The sequence below is a fragment of the Alligator mississippiensis genome, chromosome 12 (assembly GCF_030867095.1).
Source record: "Alligator mississippiensis isolate rAllMis1 chromosome 12, rAllMis1, whole genome shotgun sequence".
NCBI lineage: Eukaryota > Metazoa > Chordata > Crocodylia > Alligatoridae > Alligator > Alligator mississippiensis.
In genome coordinates, this window is record NC_081835.1 from 21,206,936 (window position 1) to 21,232,648 (window position 25,713).

The 25,713-nt window shown below is 39.6% G+C and overlaps 1 protein-coding gene across 1 annotated transcript in view; it reads right to left on the reverse strand.

Moving 5' to 3' along the window:
• Positions 1-203: 203 nt before the first annotated feature.
• APPL1 (adaptor protein, phosphotyrosine interacting with PH domain and leucine zipper 1) overlaps positions 204-25,713 on the reverse strand; it is a 51,306-nt gene continuing 25,796 nt past the window's right edge. Inside the window, exons 11-22 of the mRNA XM_006262011.4 lie at positions 24,220-24,408; positions 22,495-22,537; positions 17,896-17,952; positions 16,057-16,148; positions 14,835-15,017; positions 12,373-12,422; positions 11,572-11,746; positions 11,428-11,464; positions 10,005-10,151; positions 9,395-9,445; positions 8,563-8,652; positions 204-7,063 (exon numbers count right to left, since the gene is read on the reverse strand). Coding sequence (XP_006262073.1) covers positions 6,914-7,063; positions 8,563-8,652; positions 9,395-9,445; positions 10,005-10,151; positions 11,428-11,464; positions 11,572-11,746; positions 12,373-12,422; positions 14,835-15,017; positions 16,057-16,148; positions 17,896-17,952; positions 22,495-22,537; positions 24,220-24,408 — 1,264 coding nt within the window. The 3' untranslated portion in view covers positions 204-6,913. The remainder of the gene's footprint in view (positions 7,064-8,562; positions 8,653-9,394; positions 9,446-10,004; positions 10,152-11,427; positions 11,465-11,571; positions 11,747-12,372; positions 12,423-14,834; positions 15,018-16,056; positions 16,149-17,895; positions 17,953-22,494; positions 22,538-24,219; positions 24,409-25,713) is intronic.

Genomic DNA, 25,713 nt, shown 5'->3' on the forward strand with positions numbered 1-25,713 from the left:
TTGGGGCTCCAGGGATACCCCGTGGGTGGGTTTGTGATTACCATTATGCAGTAGATAAAGACATTATGAATCTGTGCTTTAACAGAGTGCATTACATCTAAATACATTTACAAATGCTGAGAACTTGCAAAGGTAGGAAAAATATTCAAAATACCCCAAAAGAAACTAGTGGATGTATAAAAATGAGTAGTTCACTAACCCAATGGGCATTAATAGTATTTATTTTTTTCATAATCAAGTTTATGTTCAAGTAAGTATAGATTTTTATTTATACATGCATCTGTATCACTTAAGTTACATAATTCAAAAGTCTGTTTTTCTCCAGAAAAATCTACAAACCTTATAAAATACAGATTTGGCTACTGTGTTATGAGCCACTGTCTCACATGGGGTCTAATCAAGTAATGAACAAAACTAGTGAAGCACATGGGAAGTGTGAGTCAGTATCTGCATTAATGGGTCTGAATCTACTGGGTTGTGCTGGTTGAAGCTTCTGTACACATGAATTTTGATGGGTAACATAACCACAGTTCTTTAGAAAGTGCTACACACTCATGTGACAAAACCAAACAAGGTGTGCATTGAAACAGCCAGCAAATATGTTAAAAAAATTCACCTTTAACCTTCAGTCCTTTTCGCAGATATAAATTAGCATTGTTCCTGACCTTTTTAAGTACAGTAAATTTCCTTGAATATACCTGGGGAGCATTCCTGAATTACTGACATAAAACTGAAAGTACATTTTGACAACATACAGCTACTACTATTTGTGAAATTACTGTATGCTTCATGGAAAACGAGCATGTTTTTAGAAGTCAGTATTAGGAAAAAGCAAGTTGCTTATATTTTAAAACAAGTCTTACTCAAATAGTTACTGTACAAAGCCAACTTCCAACTGAACCTATAATCATGTTAACAGAAGCCCAGGTCAATATATCCATTTCTGAGTTTTAAACACAACTGTCAAACTGACACTATTTTTAACCATTTGAGGTGATGCTTTTTAATACAGATATTCAGGGAAAAATTTATAGAACCCTTAAACATTCCAAAATTACTTATACTTCACTAGAACAGGATCAACCCAGCACATTATAAGAATTTGACCAAGCCACCACATTACAAGTCACCTGAATATACTGTGTAAAATTCCTGGTTTGCATGTGAACTCCATTGTGGAATATCAATTCATTCACAATGGCAAACTGACTTACTTGTTCATGCCAACTTAGCGCTGTAATCAGAAGAAAGTTAACTTATTGCTTGATTAAGAAACTTGGGGATTAGTTCTGATTCACAAGAAAGAAGAAATCTGTAAGAAGAGCAAAGGAGGAAAGACAGAGTAAGAAAGGTAAGTCCCTCTCCTGAATTCACTCCACAGTTTCAAGGGCTCTTTTTCTCTTAAACTAAGCAGAGACAGAAGCAGGCCCGAAAAGAAAAGGCTTTTTTTGTTTTTTGAGTGGGTGTCAATGATAAAGTCATTTGTAATCATGTTGCTGTTCTTTAAAAAAAGGAAGGTGTAGCCCCTTTTTTGCTTGCCCAAATGTTTAGGAGGTTTGGTATGCCATGGAGGTTTGTGATGCCAAGAGATGAAGGGACATAAAAAAATAAAAGCCACACAAAGTCTTGATCTGAATCCCTCAACTGATGCAAGAGTGAGGGATTCAAACTACTTGTCTGTCAGGAGAGGGAATTTTTGCTTAATTCAAGTTTAACGTTCTCCTCCCAAACATTTAACCTGGTCAGCTTGTTAAATGCCTGGTCAGTTTCTGCCTAAACTCTGAACAGTCAATTCAGTTTGTAAAACTTCATCTTCAACTGCATGCAGCACCAAATGCTGCTTTTTTATATGGATGGTCAGAGGCGACCCAAGCAGGGTGCAGGGCCCGGGGCAAATCAGCCCATGCGGGCCCCCCCCCCACTCCGATCCCAGACCTGAAGAAGCTACTGCCACCATCGGCAACGGGGTTGGGGGGGAGTGGATAGTGAGCAGCTGGATGTGGAGCTGCTGTTCCACCCAGCTCCATGCCGCCACTGCTCCACCCGGCTCCGTGGGGCCCCCCAAAGCAAAGGGCCCTGGGCAGTCACCCCAATTTGCACCCCCCCGGGGGATGGTCCTGTGTATGGTATATCAAGAGTGCCTCCACTGAAAACTCCAACTGTTTCTGGAGTTATTGGTGAATTGGATCCATGTCACTGGGCATAATTTGATTCATTTCTATTGCTGAATACACAACAAACTCTTTTATGGTTCCTGACTCAGTGTTTCAGCTAAGATTCAGTTCCAGGCCTCAGGAGGTAAACACTATAATATACTATGCATAGCTTGTCCTGATTGTAGTTAGATCCTTGGGAGTGAGAACACACATCTTTAAACTTGATCTTCTACTTACAACTGATGTGCTTAAAGAAAAATCGGTTATGGCCATGAAGGAAATGTCCAGGTATTATACATATTATAATATCATGCATTTTAGCTCTATAAGCACTTAACCTAGATGTTTGTTACACAGTTTCTACATGTATTAATGGGTGTATTTTTAACTTGTAAATATTAAGTTACTGTTAATTCTAATATTTACCTCTTAGGTAAACAAGATATTCACCTCAACAGAAGTGAGGTGTATATAGTTTAATAAACATACTATCTAATTAACCAAAAATATGTGGTAATATCCATTAAGATGCAATTTATCAATATAAGAATTGGTTCTAGACATCATTGCTGCCATAAAACCAAATGTGTTAAAAGCCACCTAAAAAACCTAATCTTTCCAGGGAACTTTCCAAAAAGTAAACCTGCTGGATTTGGATGCTGTAGAACAGCAAATTGAGCTGCTGCATTTAGGAGGTCTATTGGTGTGTTAATAAAAAGCAGAAGGATGGGAGTGTAAAGTGTTGGAAAAATAAATAAACAATATTAGAGACCCACGTGCACTTTTATAGCAATCCAACAACCATGGTCAAAGATTAACAGAGACGAAGTCCTGCCAAAACAGCTCTGAAAAGAACATGGAATCTGTATAGTATAGTAAATATTTGTATTTAAGGCTACTATACAAGTCTTGAAACCAGCACTTTTTTTGTTGGTTTTAAGACTCTTCACTCAGACAGCATTCAATTACGGTTACTTAAAGGTTAAGAAAAGTATTTGCAAGAGCAACACTCCCTCCACTGACTGATTTGCTAATTTTACAGAACAAGGGGGTATCAAAAGTTCTGCATCTTGTATACAGGGAAAAATATATGCTACTGCACAAAAAGTAATCTAAAAATCTAGTTTGAAACTAGCAACTATACTGTAAAATAACTAATGGCCCAGCTGCAAAAACTAACTGTTATATCATGCACTGGCCAGCACGGTGCATCCTGAACTAGCAATTGAGCCAGCAAGGGCAGATTTCCTTGTTGCAAGCTTAGACACTATAGAGTATGCCACAGGCTAGTGGTTAGTGGGTCTACTACAGAATTATGTTACCATCACGCTACACTGTCTTACACACATTGCTGAGTAAAGTCTGTTCCAAAGGGCCAAAAGCTACTGTGCCATAGGCTATATAACAGGTAAATAGTAATGCAGTCTCTAGAGAAGTGAGAACACAGCCTGGGTGAAAGCCAGGTGGCACCAATACATTAATCTGCTTTCAGCAGGTGGTAGCAGTTCTCCACCATGGAGCTGGTTCTTCGTACAGCAAATGTCTACTGATAGTTCTTCATTCATGCATTTCCTACCAAGGTGCACCTCAATAGACTTACTATTTTTGCCTGCCTAATAACCATAGATACATGCAACGTATGTCCCTCCCTGACCCAGTTCATCCAGATTCACGATGCAAAAAGAGACTATGTTTTTTAGTTGCCATAATGACAAATTAAACATGAATGAAGGGGAGACACAAAATACAGACCCCTGGACAAAATTACATTTGCCCCATTGGAGAAGTTTTATGCAGTAAGTTGAACTGCCCTCTCTGTACTGAGGTAGTTCAACACAGTTCAAGGTATTTCACCCACTAATACTGCAAACTCAGTATTCCTAATCTCTGCTCTTCTGACTGCTCTCCACTGGTTCATCTTTTAACATCTTTGGGCAGGCCATCCACTAGTTCTGCCTCCTTAACTCTCCTGGATCTCCTTAAAGCCTTTTTAGCCCCCTCTACACTCCTGAAGCTATTTCCAAGTCTCAGGACCTCTCCTCATTCATCCATCACACCATATTTCCCTTCTCAAAGGGATCACCTTCTTCATTCAATACACTCCTTATGGCACACTTCCACCTCAACTTTCACTTCAAATGGATTGTAGGGTCTTGTTAGTGACCAAAAGTGTCTTTTTAGAATGATAGAAATGAGATACTTCTCACTCCTGTGCTCTTCAGCACAAAGAACCATCTATAGTGCTGCTAGTGGAAGAACTTACAAAACTTATAAACAAACGGAAGAAATGCAATGTCCAGCTACATCTGAAAAATCAAGGTATCATAGTAAGTTCTAGGTACTAATTTTTCCTTCTTTTTCTTGTAGAGCTGTTCCATGTTTAAGATTATAACATATTTCTAGTTAAGGTAGTTTATCAAGAGATAAACTATCTATTAAGAGAAAAAAAAATCCCAAATGTGAAATATCCTTTCAATAAAATGGATGAAATGAAAATAAGGGGAATTTAGTCTATCAAGAAAACCTCGACAGATCTATTACTTTGTGGAACTATCTCCTACATGAAGTCGGCCAATACATTAAGTAACCTGCACTGGCATGAGTTACGTAGGTGATGTATTTTTTTTGTACCTTTTTTTGGAGCGTTTATTTGTATTTTTAACATGTAGGGAAAGAAGATAAAGAGCAAGATGTAATAAGCTTGAAGTGGGTTGTCATCTGGTCTGAAAGAAGAAAAGGATGCTGTTCAGAGAAAGAGATGTCAGTGACAAAGGTGAGCGAGAAATTTTAGTTAATACAATTGTGGAGACACCACCACTAACGTTCCTGGTGTCGTGCTGCCTTTCATGAGTCTAGATTCAGGCACCTGAAGGAAAAAATAGCTTATGCTATTTGTGTCTCCATCTTGGCAAATTGGCATTCTAAAGCCCTGGGAATATTAGTATGCAGTAAATTGTATACAGAATAAAAATAACACTGAGAACAGTCAGGAAGCTGTAGAGCTGTAAGCAGATACTATTTTGAAAAGAAGCTCCCTGGGTTGCATGGAAGAAGCAGGATTAGTGTTCTCTCTGCTGCCCTTTAATGTTTTTTCAAATGTTTCATGCAGTTATGCAGAAAGCTTTGCACCTGCTTTCCAGAATCTTTAGTTAATAGGTTGTATGTTCTCTTCAAACCACTGGTTCAAACTCAAATATTCTTATAACACCGACATACTTACAAAACCTTTGGGGTTCAATTTTCTATAAATATAAGTCCCTGTTAACCATAACTAGTTTAAAGATGTAAATACCAATTAAATACATATTTATATTCATTTAACTTGTTGTAAATGCAACAAGTTAAACAATTAATTGGTCAGGCATCAATGGGCACAGCAGTGTTGGGCTCTAGCCGGTGGCTCTGTAAAGTCGGGGGGCGGGTGTTAGGCCCAGGCTGGTGCCTGCCCTGCTATGGAGGAAGGTCTGTACCCACCCACCCTTAGCAGCAAGAGAAGCTGGGTCAAAGCAGCCCCACCAGGTAGAGGCAGACAGCATAGCCCAGGAAGCCCTTGGGGGGTGGGTGAGGAGGGCAGCAGCCAATGAGAGACTTGCAGCCACCAGTGCACAGCTTTCTGTGGCCCGCTGCAGCAGTGCAGGAGGAGAGTGGCAGGCAGCAAGAGGCTTTACCAGCCTGTTGCAGCTGCGGGTCCAGTGCAAGGGAGGAAGCAGGCAACCCCTCCTCTCCCCTGTCCTCCTTGCTCTGCATAGCCTAGGTATTAGGCAGTATATTAGTCAGCCCTCCCCTTCCCCACTCCTCTCCCCCTCCTTCCCTCTGTGTAGCCTAGCTATTAGGTATTAGACACCTCTCCCCCACTCCATCCTGCCCTGCCGCCTTCCAGTTCTTGCTGGGGCACCACAGGGTTTCTCTTCCCCCACTTCCTTCCCACACTGCCCGGCCCCAGTGATAACTGGTAACTAATCGTTTAACCATTCACATCCCTAAACTAGTTCCATAAGAGAAAACTAGAATGCGGCTCTTGCATTTCAAGGAGGTCTACACTATACCCTCCATCTTGATGTGAAAAGGTTTATATGCAATTCCCCAGGCACCAAGATGTAAATATCCCTTTAAGTTTTATCCAGGTTTAATACGAGTAAAATGCTTTTGTCATTTAAGCAACTGTCCTGAAATTGCTCAGTAGAAAACCAGGAGAGTACCATTCAGTGCACAAAAATTAAAATCCCTTTTCCCATAAGTCTAGAACTATTGCACATTTGACTGGTGTTAATGGGGGCTATTTTTTTTAACTATCTCCAGAAACAATCCTCTGCAACAAGTTAGATATTGAATAGTGCTGTTTTAGTTTAAAGCCCACTTCTGTTTCCAGCGAATTGTTCTATTTACAGCAATTCAAAGAACAGAATTACAGTGTACTGTTGAAGTCCAGTCAAAAGATTAATTTTTTGCTTCAAAACAGTCAGTTGCACCACCAGGCAAATGAAAAAAAAGTTTCCATATTAAAAGTCTTGAGAAGATAACAAATACAACAGTACTGCCATGCTTCCTTCTAACATATGGAAGAAGGAATATTCTTACATTAACAGGCAAAGTAAATTAACATATAAAGAAAATGTAAAGCATAAATTGGATCCACCTATTATTAAGTCTCTATTTAATAAGCAGACACTCCCAGCTCTATTTTTGCTTCTTCTGTAACTTGTGCCATTTCACCACAGGTATATCCAAAGATTCTATTTTTAATAAAACAAGTAACCTCAGGCTTCAGACTCCCTCTTCTTCTTTCCTTCTTCTCCCAAGTCACTGTCTTCTGACTGGCTACTACTAAGGACTACAAATTGTCCCTCTCCACTGCTTTGAGTGGGTCTGCTGGAAGCAGCTATCAATCGACTTTGTTCTTCCAAGTCCTAATTTGAGAAGAGAAGAGGGAAAGAAGAAATAAAAATAACGTTCATCTCAAAATTTTCCACAATGAAAACAGGATACTGGTACTGTACAAATCTAAGATGTATTTAATGCCAAGCAAGGGCAATTTGATTATTGAACTGCTTCTAGAGCAGATTCTGAAGGACTTTTTAGAAACTGAAATAGAAAAATCTTTTTGATGGTTGTCACTATGTGAAACACAGCTGGCAAAAGCATCTATTTTATTCTGGTAAGCCAAAGGCATCAGATGCGTCCTTCTTCGTGGACTGGATCTGGATACAGTGATGATGGTGGGTCAAATGGCAGTGGTGTAGGGGTTAATACAGCTGCTGCTTACCCCCTGGTTGCCAGTATGCATCCCCAAAGGGGCTCCATGCCCTGGATTTTGATAGTTGACCCACCACTGAATCCCTGGCCCTCCTATAAGACCCTCTGGCCAGATGACAGGGTTCTGTAGGCCATATTTCATGCCCCTAAATGAAGCCATGCATTTATATCCCAGGCAAACTTCAACTTAGAACCAATTAGCTGCATTGCAGCAAAATAACTAAACATTTTGACAATAACGATATTTGATGCAGAAGATTATGTAACAGATCAGGGATGACCAAGGTATTGCCTACAAGCTGGATCCAGTCACGAAGCCATGTCATCCACCCTGTGGGGCTCCCCAGGGGCCAGAAATTCGGTGATGTAGCAAGGGATGGCAACGTTAATTGTAGCAGCTCCTGGCACCACAGCAATTAATGCTGTTGGTGCTTATCCTACTGCCAAATTTCCAGGCCTGTGAATAGTCCCATGGGCTGGACCTGGAAAGCAGAGCCATGTCATCTGGCTCTCAGGACTACTGTTGCTCTGGGTACTGCAGCAATTCACAGTGCCACAGCCAAACTTCACCCTTGTGGGACAGATGATACAGCTCTGGCCTTCAGATCCAGCCTGCAGGGCCAAACGAGTTGGACACCAACATAAGAGGTCATCTAAACCTGAAAATTTACTTTGCTATATTTTAAATGTAAGTCTAGTAAAATAACGCATTAGTAATTTGTGCAGGAGAGATTGGATGAAGTATTTTTTTCAAAACAGCTTAACTCTTAAAACGTTCTCTTGCTCAGCTGTGTTTAATTACACCTCCTGTTACAACCTTAGGTTGTACAAATCAGGATCTACACTAACATTACAGCTTTGGAATTTCCACATAGCATTTGGCCATGCAGGCCCTCTGCTGAAGTAACAAGGAAAGTTCAATGCCCAGGGGACCGCATGCATTTGCCAAAACAGATATGAGGATTGAGGCTTTTGCCACATTATTATTTACACAAAATTACTGCTTACTGACTAAGAACCCCAAAACAAACCAATCTTTTTCCACTATTTCTAACGAATGTTGTATTTTAGCTTTGGGTTCAGAGCTATGAAAAGCAGCCTAAATATTCATGAATAAGAAAAATATTAGTAAAATAGTAAGTAAAAGGCCTACTTTTTCAATTTGCTTCTGCTTGCTGAGTTCCTTCTGTTGCTTCTCTTTTACTCTTTCTATTTCTTTTTGCTTTTCTGATGCTCTACGATCCTATAGTGCAAAGATATATATAAGACTACACCTCGTTAAATAGAATGTAAAAAACTACAGGAAATTCTTTAAGACAGTAATATCAATGTTTGATTCCTGAAGTATTTGTTGCCAAAAGGAGCAACACAATATAGCTGCAAAACCACCTGCCAGTAAATCTTGGTACGAAACCTACTCTGCTGTGGACAGGACCAAGTAATAATATAGAGTTAAAAGAGGTCTCATCAGATTACCCTTGAATGAAGTAGGCTTAAATTACTGGCTTAGTTTCCACTTAACAACACTGAATAGATATGGACACAAAACTGTTACCACAGTTAGCTTGGTATAATGTATCCATCTGCCCATCCCCTTAAATCCTGGTTATCACTTTCTGAACAGAAAGGTTGGATATCTGGTATATCTAAACCAATAATGGTAGATGCTAGGGAGGCTAATGGATAGGGGATAGATAACTCTAGATCTAGCTGGTGCAATAATACTCTTCTGCTAGCATCCACTGCAGCCACTGTTGGAGACAGGATCCTAGGCTAGATGGACCATTGGTCTGACCCAGTATTTCCTTATGTTCTTCTTGGTAAATTTAAATCATACCAACATATATGTAATAGATTCTTTATGCATTCTTAATATAGACTGTTGCCAGATGCACCATGCTATAACTATCTAGATACAATACATAAATTAAACACACCCTAACAAAGTTGTGTATTTTTTTTTTTTTTTTACTTAAAACTCTTACCAATTCTGCATGCAAAGCTATCTGTTTTGCCAATCCAACAGAATCGCAGATCTAAACAAAAAACATTAAATATCCAGTAAGTATGGAACAAAAATGCCTTTAAAATTAAGACAAATTCCTAATGCTTCATAAAGGGTCAGTGTATTAAAGTACTTTCAGATCCTGGGACTCATGGGGTGTATAGATATACAGAACAATTTTATCAGTATCAAATTCTGTCTTTCATTCAGCACTAAAGTTACAGTGATTTAGGTCACTTGTCTTGCTATTAGGGTATAAGTTAACAGCAGAGGCAAACTCTGAAGCAGCAACTCTCTTCCACCTTTAAGTCATTAAAAATTACATTTGTCCAAGGCCAAACCAATTTTTTACAAACAAAACTCCTTCAGCTTGAATGGGAGCTAAAATCTTGTAATCCACATCTGTTTTAACAAGGTAAAAGTATGGAAACACTAGTTAATTTGCCTCTGCTTAATTTGCGATTGTTCCAACTCCTTGCCAATGCTCCTCACCCCTAATTACTGATAATTGGTTAATATTGGCCATTATTTCTATTCCCCTTAAAATGGCAAATGAAGCAGTTTACACATAAATAGCTTGGGAAGAATACCTTTTCCCCTTCATTATTTGACTCAAAAATATAGCAGACTGAAGTTGGACGGCTCTCAGCTCTCCCTCCTGAAGTCCGAAGCACAAATCCAAAAAGGCGCTTGTTCTCCTGATGTGTAGCATACAAAGCTATATTGGGCAAAGAAAACTGCCAAAGAAAGGATCAAATAATGGGATTTAGGTATGCACTACATTTTAATGTATTGTAGATGACTATAAGAACAAAACAAATGAACACACTGGGTGAAAGACAACTAACTTCACTGGGTGAAGATATTTTTCATTGCACCTTGAATCAAATTTTTGGGTGATGTGTTTGCATGGGAGCACACTGAAAGAAAGGTTATCCAAGAAAAATTCAGTGACTTGACAGTATTCATTCTTTCCAAAATACATCATTCTGTAGTAAGACAGCATTTGCATCCAGCAAGCATTACAATTATAAGTCTGAAGTTCCTGATTTTAAGCACATTCAAACAACCCCTTGCCACTTCTTAAAGATGTCCATCTCTCCCATACCAATTAGTTCTGGGACTAAGTTTATAATTTACAGTCAAAACCCAAAGGAAATTTGTTTTTGAAATCTTTTGACCTAAGTTAGTTTGGCTCTTTGGATTTATGCAAGCAAAAGGGGGACCAACTACTTTCTCTCTTTTTTTCCCTAATTGTAAGGTATTCAATTGTAGTGCGTGCAGTCTCACAACCAAAAGAGGTCAAGGCTATACATTTCCAGGTTGGATTACTTACAAAACGTCACAAAAGATTGAAAACTACTGTACCTAGATTTGAAATAGTTTAATGTTTTAATTTATATCACTTGATATGGGTTTTCTGCATTAATCCTAAAGTAATTTAGATCAATGGGCTTGTGATAACTTGTTAAAACTTTTCAATTTCCAGTCTTGAGACAGCTTTCCACTAAGGACTGAGAATCACCTCAGTGCTCCTAACTAGCTTTACTTCTATGAAGTTTTACACACTTAATAAACAAAAGTACACCTTAAAACACTTACAGACACATTTAAATCCTTTAGATATCTAAAACAATCCAAAGAGATTAAATGGAAGTGCAATAATTGTTTGCAATGCTAAAATAGAAAGATGTCAGATTTTTTTTTAACAGACTGACTGCTCTTTCACTGTGGTGTTTGCATTTAAAATAATTAAAATGCTTGTTTAATCAAATGAAAATCATCCCCTAAAGTGTGTGTTCCACCTAGATATCTGAAGTCCAAATTCTGTAAAAATGATAATACAAGCTATGGGGGAAATTGTTTAAAAATCTCATTATAGCATTATCACCTTGATCAAGTGTTATTAAATATGGAATTAACACTGTGTACAAACAAAAAGAAAGGTAGACAGAAAATGGAAAAATAAATGTAAAATACAAATTTTCTTTCTTAAGCTTTTACGTAACTTACCCTAAGTCTTGTAACTTGTGTCTGTGGATCAATTAACCTAAAAAATATTTTAAAAAAATCAGAAAGTAAATTTTAGCAAACGGAAAGGACCACTGCAAATATCTGTGGAAGCCAACTTCAGTAAAATGCATGAAGAACACTTACTTCAGACAGTCACACGTGACCAATAAATGTGATTCTGTCATCCTGAAAATGTTATGAATAGCTCGGGCTGCTAGTATCTGACGCATTGTTTCATAAACAACATCAGGAGTTTCATCATATTTTACCTCCATGGAGCCAAGGAATCGTACAATAAATAACTGATGAAGAATGGAATCTAGGACAGAGAAGAGATTTTAATAAGCAGTACAAACTCCTTCTAGGTATGCCTTTAAAAAGGCAGATCTCCAAATTAATAACATGTTGCAAGCAATAAATCCAACCCCACACATTAACTGAAAGTTGCACTACAGAACGCCAGATACAGTTATTTAAAGAGCAAATTATACATCCATCTATGAAGCTCTTTCACAAATATTCAGTGAACATAAAGGACTTAATGCAAAGATCTATATTAAAAAATTAACAGGATTCCAGACTGAAGTCTGACTTAATTCACATGACTCAGAGGCAACATTTAATTTAATCCAAAATTTCACAAACTGGTGTTAAGATAATTATCTTTGAAACAGCATTTACACAGGAAGAAAACAACCAAATATGTTGCCTGACTACTGATATTTTATAAAAATATATAATATATCAGTGTGTGTGTGTAATACACACCCACCCACCCACCCACACGCTACAGAATATATGTATATATGTGTGTGTGGGTGTGTGTATTATATATATATATATATACCCACACATGCACACATATATACATATATTCCGTAGAAAGTAATTCCATTCAAGTAGTTCAATCAAGGAAATTCTGTATTTCATAAAATCCTATTTTACCTTCTGTTTCAGATTTTGAGCCTCCAGATTCACCGAATGGATTTGTGCGTCTATTAGGAAATTAGAATATTACATGAGGAGATTGCAAGAACCAAATTGCAACAATCTTTACTCATGCTGCATCATTTAATAGCTTCATGAGATGGTGGTCAAAATGGATAGCTCATCTTGAGTCATGAAGAATGATTTACTAACCACTGGGACAAAACCCAAGCTGCTGCATTTGAGTGGGGGGGGCTCAGAACAGAGAGAGCTGACAAACATCAGCTAACATTATTCCACTGCTGTGGGAATGCATTTGGGCCCATAAATTTATTGTTAAATCCAACTTCTAGGAGTCACATTTAAAAAAAAAAAAATCCTAGTTTTAAAAGAGAGTCTTACTAAACAAAAAGGCTAGTCCTGTCAGTGAGTGACTGAAGCAGCACATCTTCCCTCACTTTTTCAAGTTGTTGAAATACCTGTGGAAAAGTCATTGGCATGGTCTTGGATGCAGCTCTTAGAAATCTTTCTTGGGATTTTACCCCTGAGATGGTCAAGAGAAATTTGGCTATTTCTGGCTTTTGGCAAAGACATAATTACTTTCAATCACAATAAAGTGAAAATATTCTAGGCTTCCAATCTATGTTTTTCAAGAGAAGGGAAGAAATGTAAAAACAGAAAATGGAGAGGTTTGAAAATAGGTGAAAATTCTTAAAGAGAATGGGAAAATGAAAAGCTTTCTTTTGGCTAACTGACATCCTTTGACAAAAATTTTCAGGTAAGTAGCAGATAAGGAATTTAAACTTCAAATCAAGATTTGCGGGGAAACAAGTGAAGCTGCCATTTTTCAGTGTCTCTCACATGCTCTGAAATTCAGTTTTAAAATATGTCACAGAGAGGTAGGCAACCCCTGGCATGGGTGCCAGAGTGTGGTGCACTAAAGCCTTTTGCTTGGCACGTGCATCTCAGGGGCAAACAGTAGGGAAGAGACCGGAGCTGCACTGCTACAACAAGGATTGGGCCTCTTGTGCCTCCCCTGACATCTGCCCCTGGCATGCCAGCATCTTTCTTACAAGTCGAGTATATGGCCTTTGGAAACAGTTGAATTAAATAACAGAACTCTGAACTAAAGTTTGCATAACAAAAAAGAGAATACTAGAAATCCCAGAAAAAGGAATGCTCATTATTCCAGTATGTTAGGAAAATACCCACTACTAGAGTTTTCAGTGCTCAGTCTTTTCCTATCATTTAAAATCAGAGTCAGATGGAGTTACTAAATTCTAAGTTTCTTGTGGTTTAGCAAAATGCAAAGAAAATCTATTAGATACATTTTATATTGATACCTGAAGCTGAGAGAACTAATTTGAAGAGTACTGTTGTAATGGTATGAAGGAATAGCATGTTATCTAAGTATATCAAATGTAGCAGTTCTTTTGAGAACTATCTATTTAACATATATTTACTGGGAAATACTGATTGTGTCCCTTTGTAACATTTCCCACCCAAGACAACATAATGAATGTATATAATAGGAAATTTATCATTGTTGACACAAGCTTTAGTTTCAGCTGTTATAGTAAGTGTTTTCTAGAATCCAGTTCAGGTCTATTTTAATCAAAGTAATGTAATAAATCTGATGCACTACTTAGCAGTCAAACTATGCTGCTGCACAAAAAGGAAAAAAGGAAACTGTCAAAAATGAATTAAAATAATGTACATCCCAACACTGTAACTGTTTGTGATTGTGAGAGATCTAAGTTCCTTCATTTTGGTAGCAGACACTCCAACAGTGTCCAACAATTCACACGGTAAGTATTTTTCTAAGAGAGCCACTCAAAATTCTGTGATTCAGCCATGGATTTTAGTTTTCAGTTTCACTGACACTAACTGGATCTGTTATTGCCAAATGATATTACCTGTACTTGAATTCTGCATGTGCAGTTCTCTATAGGCAAAGCACACTATCAGGCATTTATATTTTGAATGGGAAGATAAATAAAATAGGAGAAAGAAGTCGATCTTTATTTTTGAGAGAACTCTGGCAATTTTCAAGTTTTTTTGTGCAAAAGAATACTCTAGAAGCCTAGATCATTTTCACTCACCTTTTGGTTTAAGAAGAATGTCATCAGAATGCCATCATCACCTGGAGTCAGGGCTACCAAATTTCTCTTGAGTTTCCAAGAGGAAATACCCAAGGTGCTGGGTGAGCAAGCAATAGGAAAGGAAAATATACTTTTTAAAACCAAAAGATTAAAAAGCATCAGCTGAGAAATGTTGCTGCAAAAATAAAAGCAATGTTTTGAATCCTACAGATGTGTGGCATTTTTATAAGAACATTTGACAAAAAATATTTGTTTTGCAGACCTGATCTTTGTACACTCGTTACAAGAGAAAATCTGAGCAAAGACAGTGTTGAAGTAGTTTTTCATTGTTATAAAACAAAAGAATTTAAAGAGTTTTCTCTGAACTGGTCCTCCTACCTGCCAGACTGCCCTGAAGTTTTTGCTTGGCCAGGCTGATCTTCACTAACTGGAGAAATTATGTCAAATTGTATAGGTGTGTCAGGGGCAACAAGTGAATCCAAGGAAAGGGTTGATAAAGGTGCCGATTCAGATCCCAGTGACCCAGAGCTGCTAGTTCGAGCAGTGGGAGGACGAGATTGTCTAAAACAAAAACAGAACAAAGAAGATTGTCCCAATTCTTCTGGACAACAAATGAGATTCCATGGTGGACACAAATGTAATATTTCAAAACAAGGAACTAAAACAAATCAAGTATTAGCTAAAAGAAATTGCTGAGGAACAAGATTGTTACTATAAAGTAAAGGAATACAGCCTAGGTTCTCAGCCAGTTTATATCATATACTACCGTATTTGATATCAACACAATAAGACAACAACATACCAGAATGTGAAATCTTAAGTCATATGACATAGTGTACTCTCTCACATGCAGACTGTAACAATACATACCTTGTTTTTGAAAGTCAGAATGAAGGGGAAAAACTATTTTCCAGAATTATAGATAGATAGAATAGGGACAGAGATTAATTTTCAGCTGACTCACTCTCCCTTTCCTACTTGACTGGTCTCTATGAGTGGATCTATGGTTTTGAAAAAAAGCTAAGGCTGTGAAACAGTAGGAGAGACTGGGACCAGCTAGCAGACAGTAAAATTATCCTAAGAAAGGCTAGCTTGATTAGTGGAACATCAAGACCATTAAAAGGCAACATGGCTGTTAACACCTCTGGAGTGAAGAACAATAAACCATTAAGTTAACTAACACCTGTAGCAGACTAAAAAGTAACTGCAACATCTGCTGTTTGTGTGCATGAATCACAGCAAGGTGCTTCTATCTGGGTCAGAAAATCAGCTTCCCTACTTAAAGCATGCACCCCATATTTGGCAGGTTGATTTTAAGGAAAAAGGTTTGTGTTGTGTGTGAGAAAAAACAGCATATAGTAAACTATTAAAATCAGAATAGCAAGTTGGATCATTTGCTTTTAATATGTTAAAATATTTACCAAAAAAGTATTTGAATGAATTGTTCAAGAACTCGGGGTTTGTTTATTTTTGCACCCCATTAGAAGGTTACTGGAGATAGGAGAAAATGTTTCTGTAGATCCTGTCATCATTGAAGATGCCTTTACTGGACACTTGTTAAAAATGTGCTTTTTAAATGATCCCCTGTTCTGTAACTTACATAGTTGGCCGCATGCTCTCATGTCTCTGCTGGAAGGAAGGAGAGGGGGTGACAGCCTCAAGAGCAGACTGATTGACCCGTGCAGCAATTTCCTATGTTAAGGAAAACAAGTAATTGTAAATATTTCCTCCAAAGTGAGTTCTTGAATATTCAGTTACTCGTATAAGACAGAACACAAATACTGTGTTCATTATTTCATCTTTATTAATCTTTGCAGGATTCACGTATTCCTATCAGTGGTATCACTAATACACTTGTGCATATTTATTGCTGTTCTTTTAAATACGTTTTTTCAACTCACATAAGCATACCTAGTGGGCAAGAGAAGGGAAAGTCAGCTTCCGCAAAAAGCCATTTGAGGAATAAAGTAAAAACCCCCCCACATCTTCAAACCAATGAAGTGTGAAGATGCCTATGAGACATTCACAATTTTCAGTGAAATTTGGGCATGTATAATGCATGAACACCGTTTCACCAAATAACGGATTTGGTTCTTTGCAATTCTGACTGATTAATTACGTTTATGGAAAAGTGTGGAAAAGCAACACATTCCAAATGAATTAGGGGAATGCATATCTGGTATAATTACATAACAATTATACAGTGATAAAACAAAATATTAGCATATTCAGTTCATTTAATATAAATTTCTTGCCTTACGTAAAAGTCTACCAACAACATCCATTTGTTGAATAATGATCACTAATAACCTTAATTTTAAGCCCACATTTTCAAAAAGAGAAATAAACATGTTTCTTAAGCTTGGGGTACAGATTCAGAGACCGTATTTGATTATCTGACTACAGACTTCTGAATTTCAGATTTTGATTCCTTTTTCCAAAAGTTAGCTCAGCACCTAGATCCTGCCCACATCAAAAGTACCGTGTCATTTTGTTTTGTAAGATTGGGATAAGAGCCATTTAAAATATTATAAAAGCAGATGTCAATAAGTTTATGCCTGCACACTTTTTTAGGGTGTATCTTTTTAAAAAAGCTCAGTGTATTAGGATTACAGTAAAATCATTATACTCCCAACAGGCAAGGCTATTTAGTTAACATTAAGGCAGGAACACCAAATCTGCCTGAAAGAGTCTGGTGTTTGTTTCCCATTGAAAGTCACTTGCAATTAGGTACCTAATTCCCTTAGCACCTTTGAAAAATCCTAACTCAGACTTTCATTTAGATAATGCTTTTTGACTTTTTCCTTTCAAGCAGATTGCAATTTGGCAATCGGCAGAAGGATTTTCAAAAACATATTTTATATTACTTTTAGATGTATTTGACATACAAGACAATATAAAAAAAAAATCACTGTTTAAAAGCATGCATGTTTACCTTGTTTTCAAACCATGCCTGGTCTCCTTTCTATCCATACCTACTATTCATTATTAATTCATAAACTATTCATGGCATTTGATGAACTAGGATGTAGCCGAAAAGAACTCATGCCTCTCTGAATTAGTTAATCTATAAGGCGCCACTCTGCTCTGGCTTCCGCCCATGTTAATTTGATTCACAAGTAAAATTACCCATTAAGATAACTCACCATAGTGATTTATGCTAATCCTAAATATAGTAATACAATAAAATGTCAAGTTTTAGTATGCCTTCCACTTAACCATTTGCGTTAAAAAAAATGTGTACTTGCTTTTCAAACTTCATAAAATAATGGCAACTATTTCCTGCCTTGAAAAGCTCATGATCAAATATGAAGGAAGCATAACTTAACTTCACACTACCAAATTACATCCACTCAATCTCATTTAAAATGCATGTGCACCAAATTGAAAGACATTCTTTGTTAGTTTTTGATATTATACCATCAATGATTATACTTACCTCAGCATTTTCACTTAGGTATATCTGTTTAGAAATGTTGTTTATTGTACAAATCCACTGCAAAAGTAAAAAGGGAGCCTCATTATATCCATAATCCATAATCATTTTAAGACACCTGCTTAATATTTCCACCTCACCTCTGGAGCAAGTGTACAGACATCCCATGGTTACAAAACAAAGTATTATTCCCCTCAAAATATTTTTGCTGTGAAGTTAGTCCTTTTTTTTTTTTTTTTAACATCTAGAACATATTTTATTTTTCATCTCCCTTGGTGACTATAATCTGCCAGCTGCTCCCTCTTGTTCTTCACTGTTCCACTGAGCCAAAGCTTCAGTATAGCTTTTTGTCAGGAACAGACGTTTATCAACTGGACCATAAGAAGAGTGAAGCAGTTAAGGCCCAGAGATATAGGGAGATGAGATACCATATTTTCTCACATATAACATGCCCATGAATATAACACATGCGATGTTTGGAAGGCCCCAAAAAGGGGGGGGGGGGAATCTTACCTTGGGAGTGTACACGTATATACCAGAGACCTTGGGTCTCCAGACTGGGGGTCATGCCATCACTGGGGCTGTGTGCCAGGTCCAACTTGGTCAACTAGTTTGGGGTTGCACGCTGAGCAGGGACTGTATGCAGACTCTGGAGCCACACATCAGGTCCAGGGCTGCATTCTGGATTGGCATGTGGGGTGTGGTCACAGACCAACTCTGTGCGCTGTCTCAGTCCAGCATGTGGTTGGCAAGGGTAACTCCCCATGGGTCTGGAAATTTGGCAGCAGCAGGGGCACGGGGGGAGAAGGGAGCCGTGGCAATTAATGGTGCCATTGCTCCCCACCCCAACTTTCCAGGCCCAGGAAGAGCCCTTTTCTTCATATAATGCACACCACAATTTTCCCCAGCTGGCTGGGGAGGGGTGCGAGGAAGGGAGGGGGAGAAAGGTATGCGTTATATATAAGAAAATATGGTACCTGAAGTTAGCTCCATGGACCATAGGAGGACAGGAAGTTATGAGCAGGGCTGCTTAACAACAGAACTGAAGACCAGGAGAGGAGCTGAGCCAAATGGAGCAGCTTAGCAAAAATAAAGATCTGCCCTTAAAAAAGCAATTGTTTCATTTTACATCAATGAGCTCATTCAACAATGAGCCATAGGTCTGTGTGGGTGTGGAGAGAGTAATAAAATAAGAATTTTGAAGAATTTAGGTTCCTTACACAGTACCATGAAGATAGTGCAGTGTTTCTTGCACAAAAACAGATTGTTATACATTCATTTCAGTAAATACAATTTTGATTCAGCAAATGTTATAATTTAGCTGATTTGTTCCTCTCAGTTTCTAGAAAACCCTTTCAGTCTTCAGATCTTAATGAGGAGGAAGGTGTCCCACTGCATCCTAAATTCTAAGAAGCAGCATTTTTTGTTAGCTCATTGTAGTCTGTCATATTACTTTTTATTTTTAGAATCCATAGAGCTAGATTTATCCACCCTTTTGAAGTAGTAATTATGAGAATTATAAGGAGCTCTGAATGCAACCAACAACTAAAACAAGCTATGTCTCTTGAATCAAGATTTGTTCATCTGAAACATGAATCTGTGCTTCTGATTATAATAAAAGCTAAAGAGGCGGTAGTTATGGGGGACCTAAACTACCCGGACATCTGCTGGGAGACGCAGACAGTAAGGTCCCATCACTCACGCAGGTTTCTAACCTGTGTACAGGACCTCCACCTGACACAGGAGGTGCATGGTCCCACTAGGGGGAATGCCATACTGGATCTGGTATTGGCAACGGGGGATGACATGATAGGGGACCTCCAGATCGGTAGCCATTTGGGAGACAGTGATCACCTAATAATAGAATTCAACATAAGACGTCGAGTGGGTAAGGTAACTAGTAGGGTGAAAGTGCTAGACTTTAGGAAAGCTGATCTCAATGCACTCAGGCGATTAGTCAAGGATGCACTGCAGAGTAGGAGTTTTGAAGGGATGGGAGCCCAAGAAGGGTGGCTGTGCCTAAAGGAAACGATCCTTCGGGCACAAAGCAAGACGATCCCCGAGCGAGGCAAAAAAGGGAAAGGGGCCAGGAAGCTTCCATGGCTGACCAGAGAAATCCAGGGCAGCCTAAGGGCCAAAAGGGGAGCACATAAAAAGTGGAAACAAGGCGAGATCACTAAAGATGAATATACCTCCTCTGCTCGTGCTTGTAGGGAGGCAGTTAGGCGGGCCAAAGCTACCATGGAGCTGAGGATGGCAACCCAAGTAAAAGACAACGAGAAATTGTTTTTTAGATATATTGGGAGTAAAAGGAAGGCCCAGTGAGGAATAGGACCCCTGCTAAATGGACAGAAACAATTGGTGACAGACAGGGGGGACAAGGCTGAACTCCTCAACGAGTTCTTTGCCTCAGTGTTCCTAAGTGAGGGGCACGACAAGTCTCTCACTGGGGTTGTAGAGAGGCAGCAGCAAGGCGCCAGACTTCCATACGTAGATCCTGAGGTGGTGCAGAGTCATTTGGATGAACTGGATGCCTTTAAATCGGCAGGCCCGGATGGGCTCCATCCGAGGGTGCTAAAGACACTGGCTGACATCATTGCAGAGCCACTGGCGGGAATATTCGAACGCTCGTGGCGCACGGGCCAAGTCCCGGAGGACTGGAAAAGGACTAACGTGGTCCCCATTTTCAAAAAGGGGAGGAAGGAGGACCCGGGCAACTATAGGCCGGTCAGTCTCACCTCCATCCTTGGTAAAGTCTTTGAAAAAATTATCAAGGCTCACATTTGTGAGAGCCCGGCAGGGCAAATTATGCTGAGGGGAAACCAGCACAGGTTTGTGGCGGGCAGATCGTGCCTGACCAATCTAGTCTCTTTCTATGACCAGGTTACGAAACGCCTGGACACAGGAGGAGGGGTGGATGTCGTATACTTCAGGAAGGCCTTCGATACGGTATCCCACCCCATACTGGTGAACAAGCTAAGAGGCTGTGATGTGGATGACTGCACAGTCCGGTGGGTGGCGAATTGGCTAGAGGGTCGCACCCAAAGAGTCGTGGTGGATGGGTCAGTCTCAACCTGGAAGGGTGTGGGCAGTGGGGTCCCGCAGGGTTCGGTCCTTGGACCGATACTCTTTAATGTCTTCATCAGTGACTTGGACAAGGGAGTCAAATGTACTCTGTCCAAGTTTGCAGATGACACAAAGCTATGGGGAGAAGTGGACATGCCGGAGGGCAGGGAACAGCTGCAAGCAGACCTGGATAGGTTGGACAAGTGGGCAGAAAACAACAGGATGCAGTTCAACAAGGAGAAATGCAAAGTGCTGCACCTAGGGAGGAAAAATGTCCAGCACACCTACAGCCTAGGGAATGACCTGCTGGGTGGCACAGAGGTGGAAAGGGATCTTGGAGTCCTAGTGGACTCCAAGATGAACATGAGCCGGCAGTGTGATGAAGCCATCAGAAAAGCCAATGGCACTTTATCGTGCATCAGCAGATGCATGACGAATAGGTCCAAGGAGGTGATACTTCCCCTCTATCGGGCGCTGGTCAGACCGCAGTTGGAGTACTGCGTGCAATTCTGGGCGCCACACTTCAAGAAGGATGCGGATAACCTGGAGAGGGTCCAGAGAAGGGCAACTCGTATGGTCAAGGGCCTGCAGACCAAGCCCAGTAGGAGAGACTAGAGAAACTGGATCTTTTCAGCCTCCGCAAGAGAAGGTTGAGAGGCGACCTTGTGGCTGCCTATAAGTTCATCACGGGGGCAAAGAAGGGAATTGGTGAGGTTTTATTCACCAAGGCGCCCCCGGGGGTTACAAGAAATAATGGCCACAAGCTAGCAGAGAGCAGATTTAGATCGGACATTAGGAAGAACTTCTTCACAGTTCGAGTGGCCAAGGTCTGGAACGGGCTCCCAAGGGAGGTGGTGCTCTCCCCTACCCTGGGGGTCTTCAAGAGGAGGTTAGATGAGTATCTAGCTGGGGTCATCTAGACCCAGCACTCTTTCCTGCTTATGCAGGGGGTCGGACTCGATGATCTATTGAGGTCCCTTCTGACCCTAACATCTATGAATCTATGATTGTGCAACACAGGGCAGGGTGCCATTTTGTTCTTTGGCATTCTTTGTCTAAGGTGACAAAAAAATTCCTTTCCACTCTCAGCTTTCGGCTAGTGATCTAAGATTCTGTATTTACTCCTTACATATGATTTATAAGATGCTTTACTAACTGCTGTGAAGCAACTGAAATGATGAGGTAAAATGTAATATTTGGATTTTCTAACATGCTTGTTTTGGAGTAGGGCATTCAGGGTATCTCGGTTGACAACAAGCCAAAAAGTAGCTGGCAGTAAGTATGTATTGTCAATTACTACTCCAGCCATTTTCCCCCTGCTATGTTAGATCTATAGATCCTCAATGACAATGACTTTTGCTGGCACAGATTTTTCCCATGCTTGGGACAGTGGTGCCTTCCTACGTAGAAGGCTTGAATACAAGAAATTACGAAGTCACTCTTTACCCTGGGCCTCCTAGGTGGTAATGATGGCCTTTTTCCTTAAATATTTCATTCATGCAATTATTTTTTCACAAGCACTTGCTATAAGCTTACCTCTTCATAGTCTTTTTTACTTTCTGCTTGTAAGATTGAAGACCTGAAAGAACAAAACATGAACAGAAAACATTTTCAGTCTTGTTTAAAAACAAAGCAGCTTTCAGTGATTCTCCTGTCTAGATGTGCATTTTTTCCTTCATTTTAATTTTTATTAGTAACACTATGGAATACCCAGCACAATGCTGGTGTAGTCTGTATTGATTTTGTACACTGATGTAAATTATACTAGGAGCTAAAGTTGAGAGATGACTAGGTATCTTGGGGTAGTGCATCAGTAAGTGCTGTTACAACACCTTATTCAGTAGGTGAAGGGGAGCATATAATATTTGCTTGGCGTTGAGAAACTGGCAACAACTCAGGTTGGACACAGAATCTATTTACTGGTGTAACATTTTTACTGCTATTTTTACCCCAGGGCAATTCTATACTAGATTCTAGTAAGTTTCACTAGTGCAGGAATTTGCATCACATGTCCGATGTTTGTTTAATGGATGTAAATTGGGTCACAAGTCCAGGTCCTAGGTGCTATGCATGTATCCTAAGCACAGATTAGATTCAACTAAAGATATAAGTAATTGTATTTCTAATAAAAAGATCAGGCAGGAAAGAATTATATTTGAATTTATACAATAATTTAGCAGAAGAGTACTGTTGTCCAAAATAACCCCACATATAAAAGTGCTACAAGCCTATGAGGTTTGAAGTTATTTTCTAAATTAATAGCAGCAATATTTTTATTTAATTATTTAATAGGCAGAAATTACAAAACAAGGCAAAGTCTGTCATTCAAAAGAGATTATTATAAAAAAAATATCATTTCTCTGAATCTATTTAAATATACTTCTATTTCAGATGCGCCAGTCAAAATAATAAATATAACAACAAACACACTTGTTTTTGTTTTTTCCCCCTACCTATTCAGGTAAAAAGAAAAAAAAAAGTTGTGTTTGCATTTTAGAACAAAATCTGAAATAAGATGTGGGAAATGGTTAGCCATGTTTGTCTGAAGTCAAGCAAACAGTACAGCAGGGTGGCACGTTCAAGAGAAGGTTCAGAGAGGCATGAACTTTTGTAGGCAACAACCTACTTTGTCAGTTGCAAAATAAGGTCTAGTCCCCGTAGCTGTACAAAAATCTTTTTTGTCTAAGTAATAAGTACATTAAGTCCCAAGAAGGCAGCTCAAAATTACTACACCGAGACCCAACTGAAAGTGTCCAAATAAAACTGTCCAAACAAAAGCAAAATGTGAATGTTGATAGCTCCCAATTATTTTTCCTCCTGTGATGTTGAGATCATTATACAAAAAAAGAACTGAATATTGAACAATCCTTTCTAGAGAGAAAAAAACCATAATTATGGTGTTCCACACTGAATTGGAACTCTTCAGAGAAAGCAATACTTATGTTGTAGCAGCCCCACTTCTAAAATTATTGGGGAGAATAGGAAGGAAATAAGAGAGAACTGAATTGTAGATGATTTCATTGATACAGGTAAGAAAGCATTATAGCATATGAAAAAGGATTGTTAAGAATTTAAGAGCATGTTATAGTTCCTATGTAAGACTTATTTTTGTTGTTAGGAGCTTCATGCAACTATGTTACTCAGTATAACCAGGTAAAAGACAATAAAACCCCAAATTATGAACAGTAACAAAAGACACCTGATTTATTTTTTAAAACTAACATCTCAAATATTACATGGAAAAATTTGAAATCTACTAACTTTTTTCCATCAAAAGATGTTATCTGAAAGCAGTATCTTCTGTCTTCACAGTCCACAGCCATTACTGAACAGTTGTCTATGTCCATGACAAGCCCTCCAGCTACATCACCTCTTGCCTGACTCATAAGGTTTCCACCTTGAGTGAAGTAAAACTGTCTCTCCCAACTAGAAGACACCAGGCCAGTCTTACTAGAACAAGAAATCAGACGTTCAATTAATAGATTATATTTCTATCAGACCTCTAAATTAAATAAACAGATAAAAAAGACAAGCAGGGCATCCAAATTCTCTAAAGAGAAGAAAAGCCTTTTTTACTGGGTCTCCTATGAATGTGGCTTTTCACGTAGTCTCATATAAATTTATATACTTTGGTTGGTTTTCTTAATCTTATTTTTTTAATACTAAACAGGTTTTAAATATTCAAGACTTGTACAAGACATCACATGAAAACAGTATTAGCAAACTACTGACTATGTAAGAAACTTAATTAGAAGAGGTTTAAAACCTTTTATTTTGATTAGTATTGTTTGGGGCATTGGTTTATACACTGTCAAAAAAAGTTAAGAGTTTCCTTTCACTTAGCCTCTTAGTACTAAAACAGAAAGTTTCTTGAGGGTGTGGCAGGGCATTGTTGGTGCCTGCCACTTTAACAGCTGAGCCAAGCAGCCAGCAGGTGCTTGACTGTTGTGGCCATTTTAGATCTCTGACTGCCTATATAAACAGGGCAGTTTGCAGCTGGTAAGCCAGGCAGTAACATCACCTGGCTGCATGCAACATCCTGGAGGTAAGGGCAGGAGTTGTGGGGGGATGGTTTGGAGGCTCCTGGTCTGGGACATGACCTAAAACTGCACCCTGCTGGGAGTGGGTGGCCTGGCGGGACTCTCAGTGGTGCGGGAGCCCCCAAGAAATGCCACCCCCCGTGAAAGGTGGGTAGGGGCACCCTGAGCCCCAGCCCTCACCTTCGGGTGGGTTGCGTAACATTGGAGGTAGCTGGGGCCAGGCATGGCTGCAGCCACTTGAGCCCTGTGGGGTGTAGGACCCCGAAGAAAGGTAGTTGGGGCCAGACACTGCTATGGACACAGGAGCCCGCCAGGGAGGGGGCGGAGATGTGGAGCCCCAGTGAAGGGGTGGCCCTAGTGAGGGGGCAGTGTGGAGCCCCAGTGAGGGGGGCAGAGATGAGGAGCCCCAGTGAGGGGCAGTCCCATGTGAGGGGAGTAGGCCAAGGTATGTCTTCAGATGCTTGAGGCTGTAGTTTGGGCCAGAGGCCAAATAAAGGGGCTCAGTCCAAGAGATAGGGGAGAGTTCTGACCCCAGTAAGTCCTCCACCACTGGGAGGATGAGTGTGAGTTGGAAGTAAGACCTATAGTTGAGCACAATCACCTGCTGCTCCAGGGCGGGTGTGAGAGTCCCTGTGAGGCTCCGGAGCACCAGTCGTGGTGTGGGTTAAGAACCCCCTGGTGGGGGGTGGCCCTAGAAAGGGTGCAGAGAGGAGGG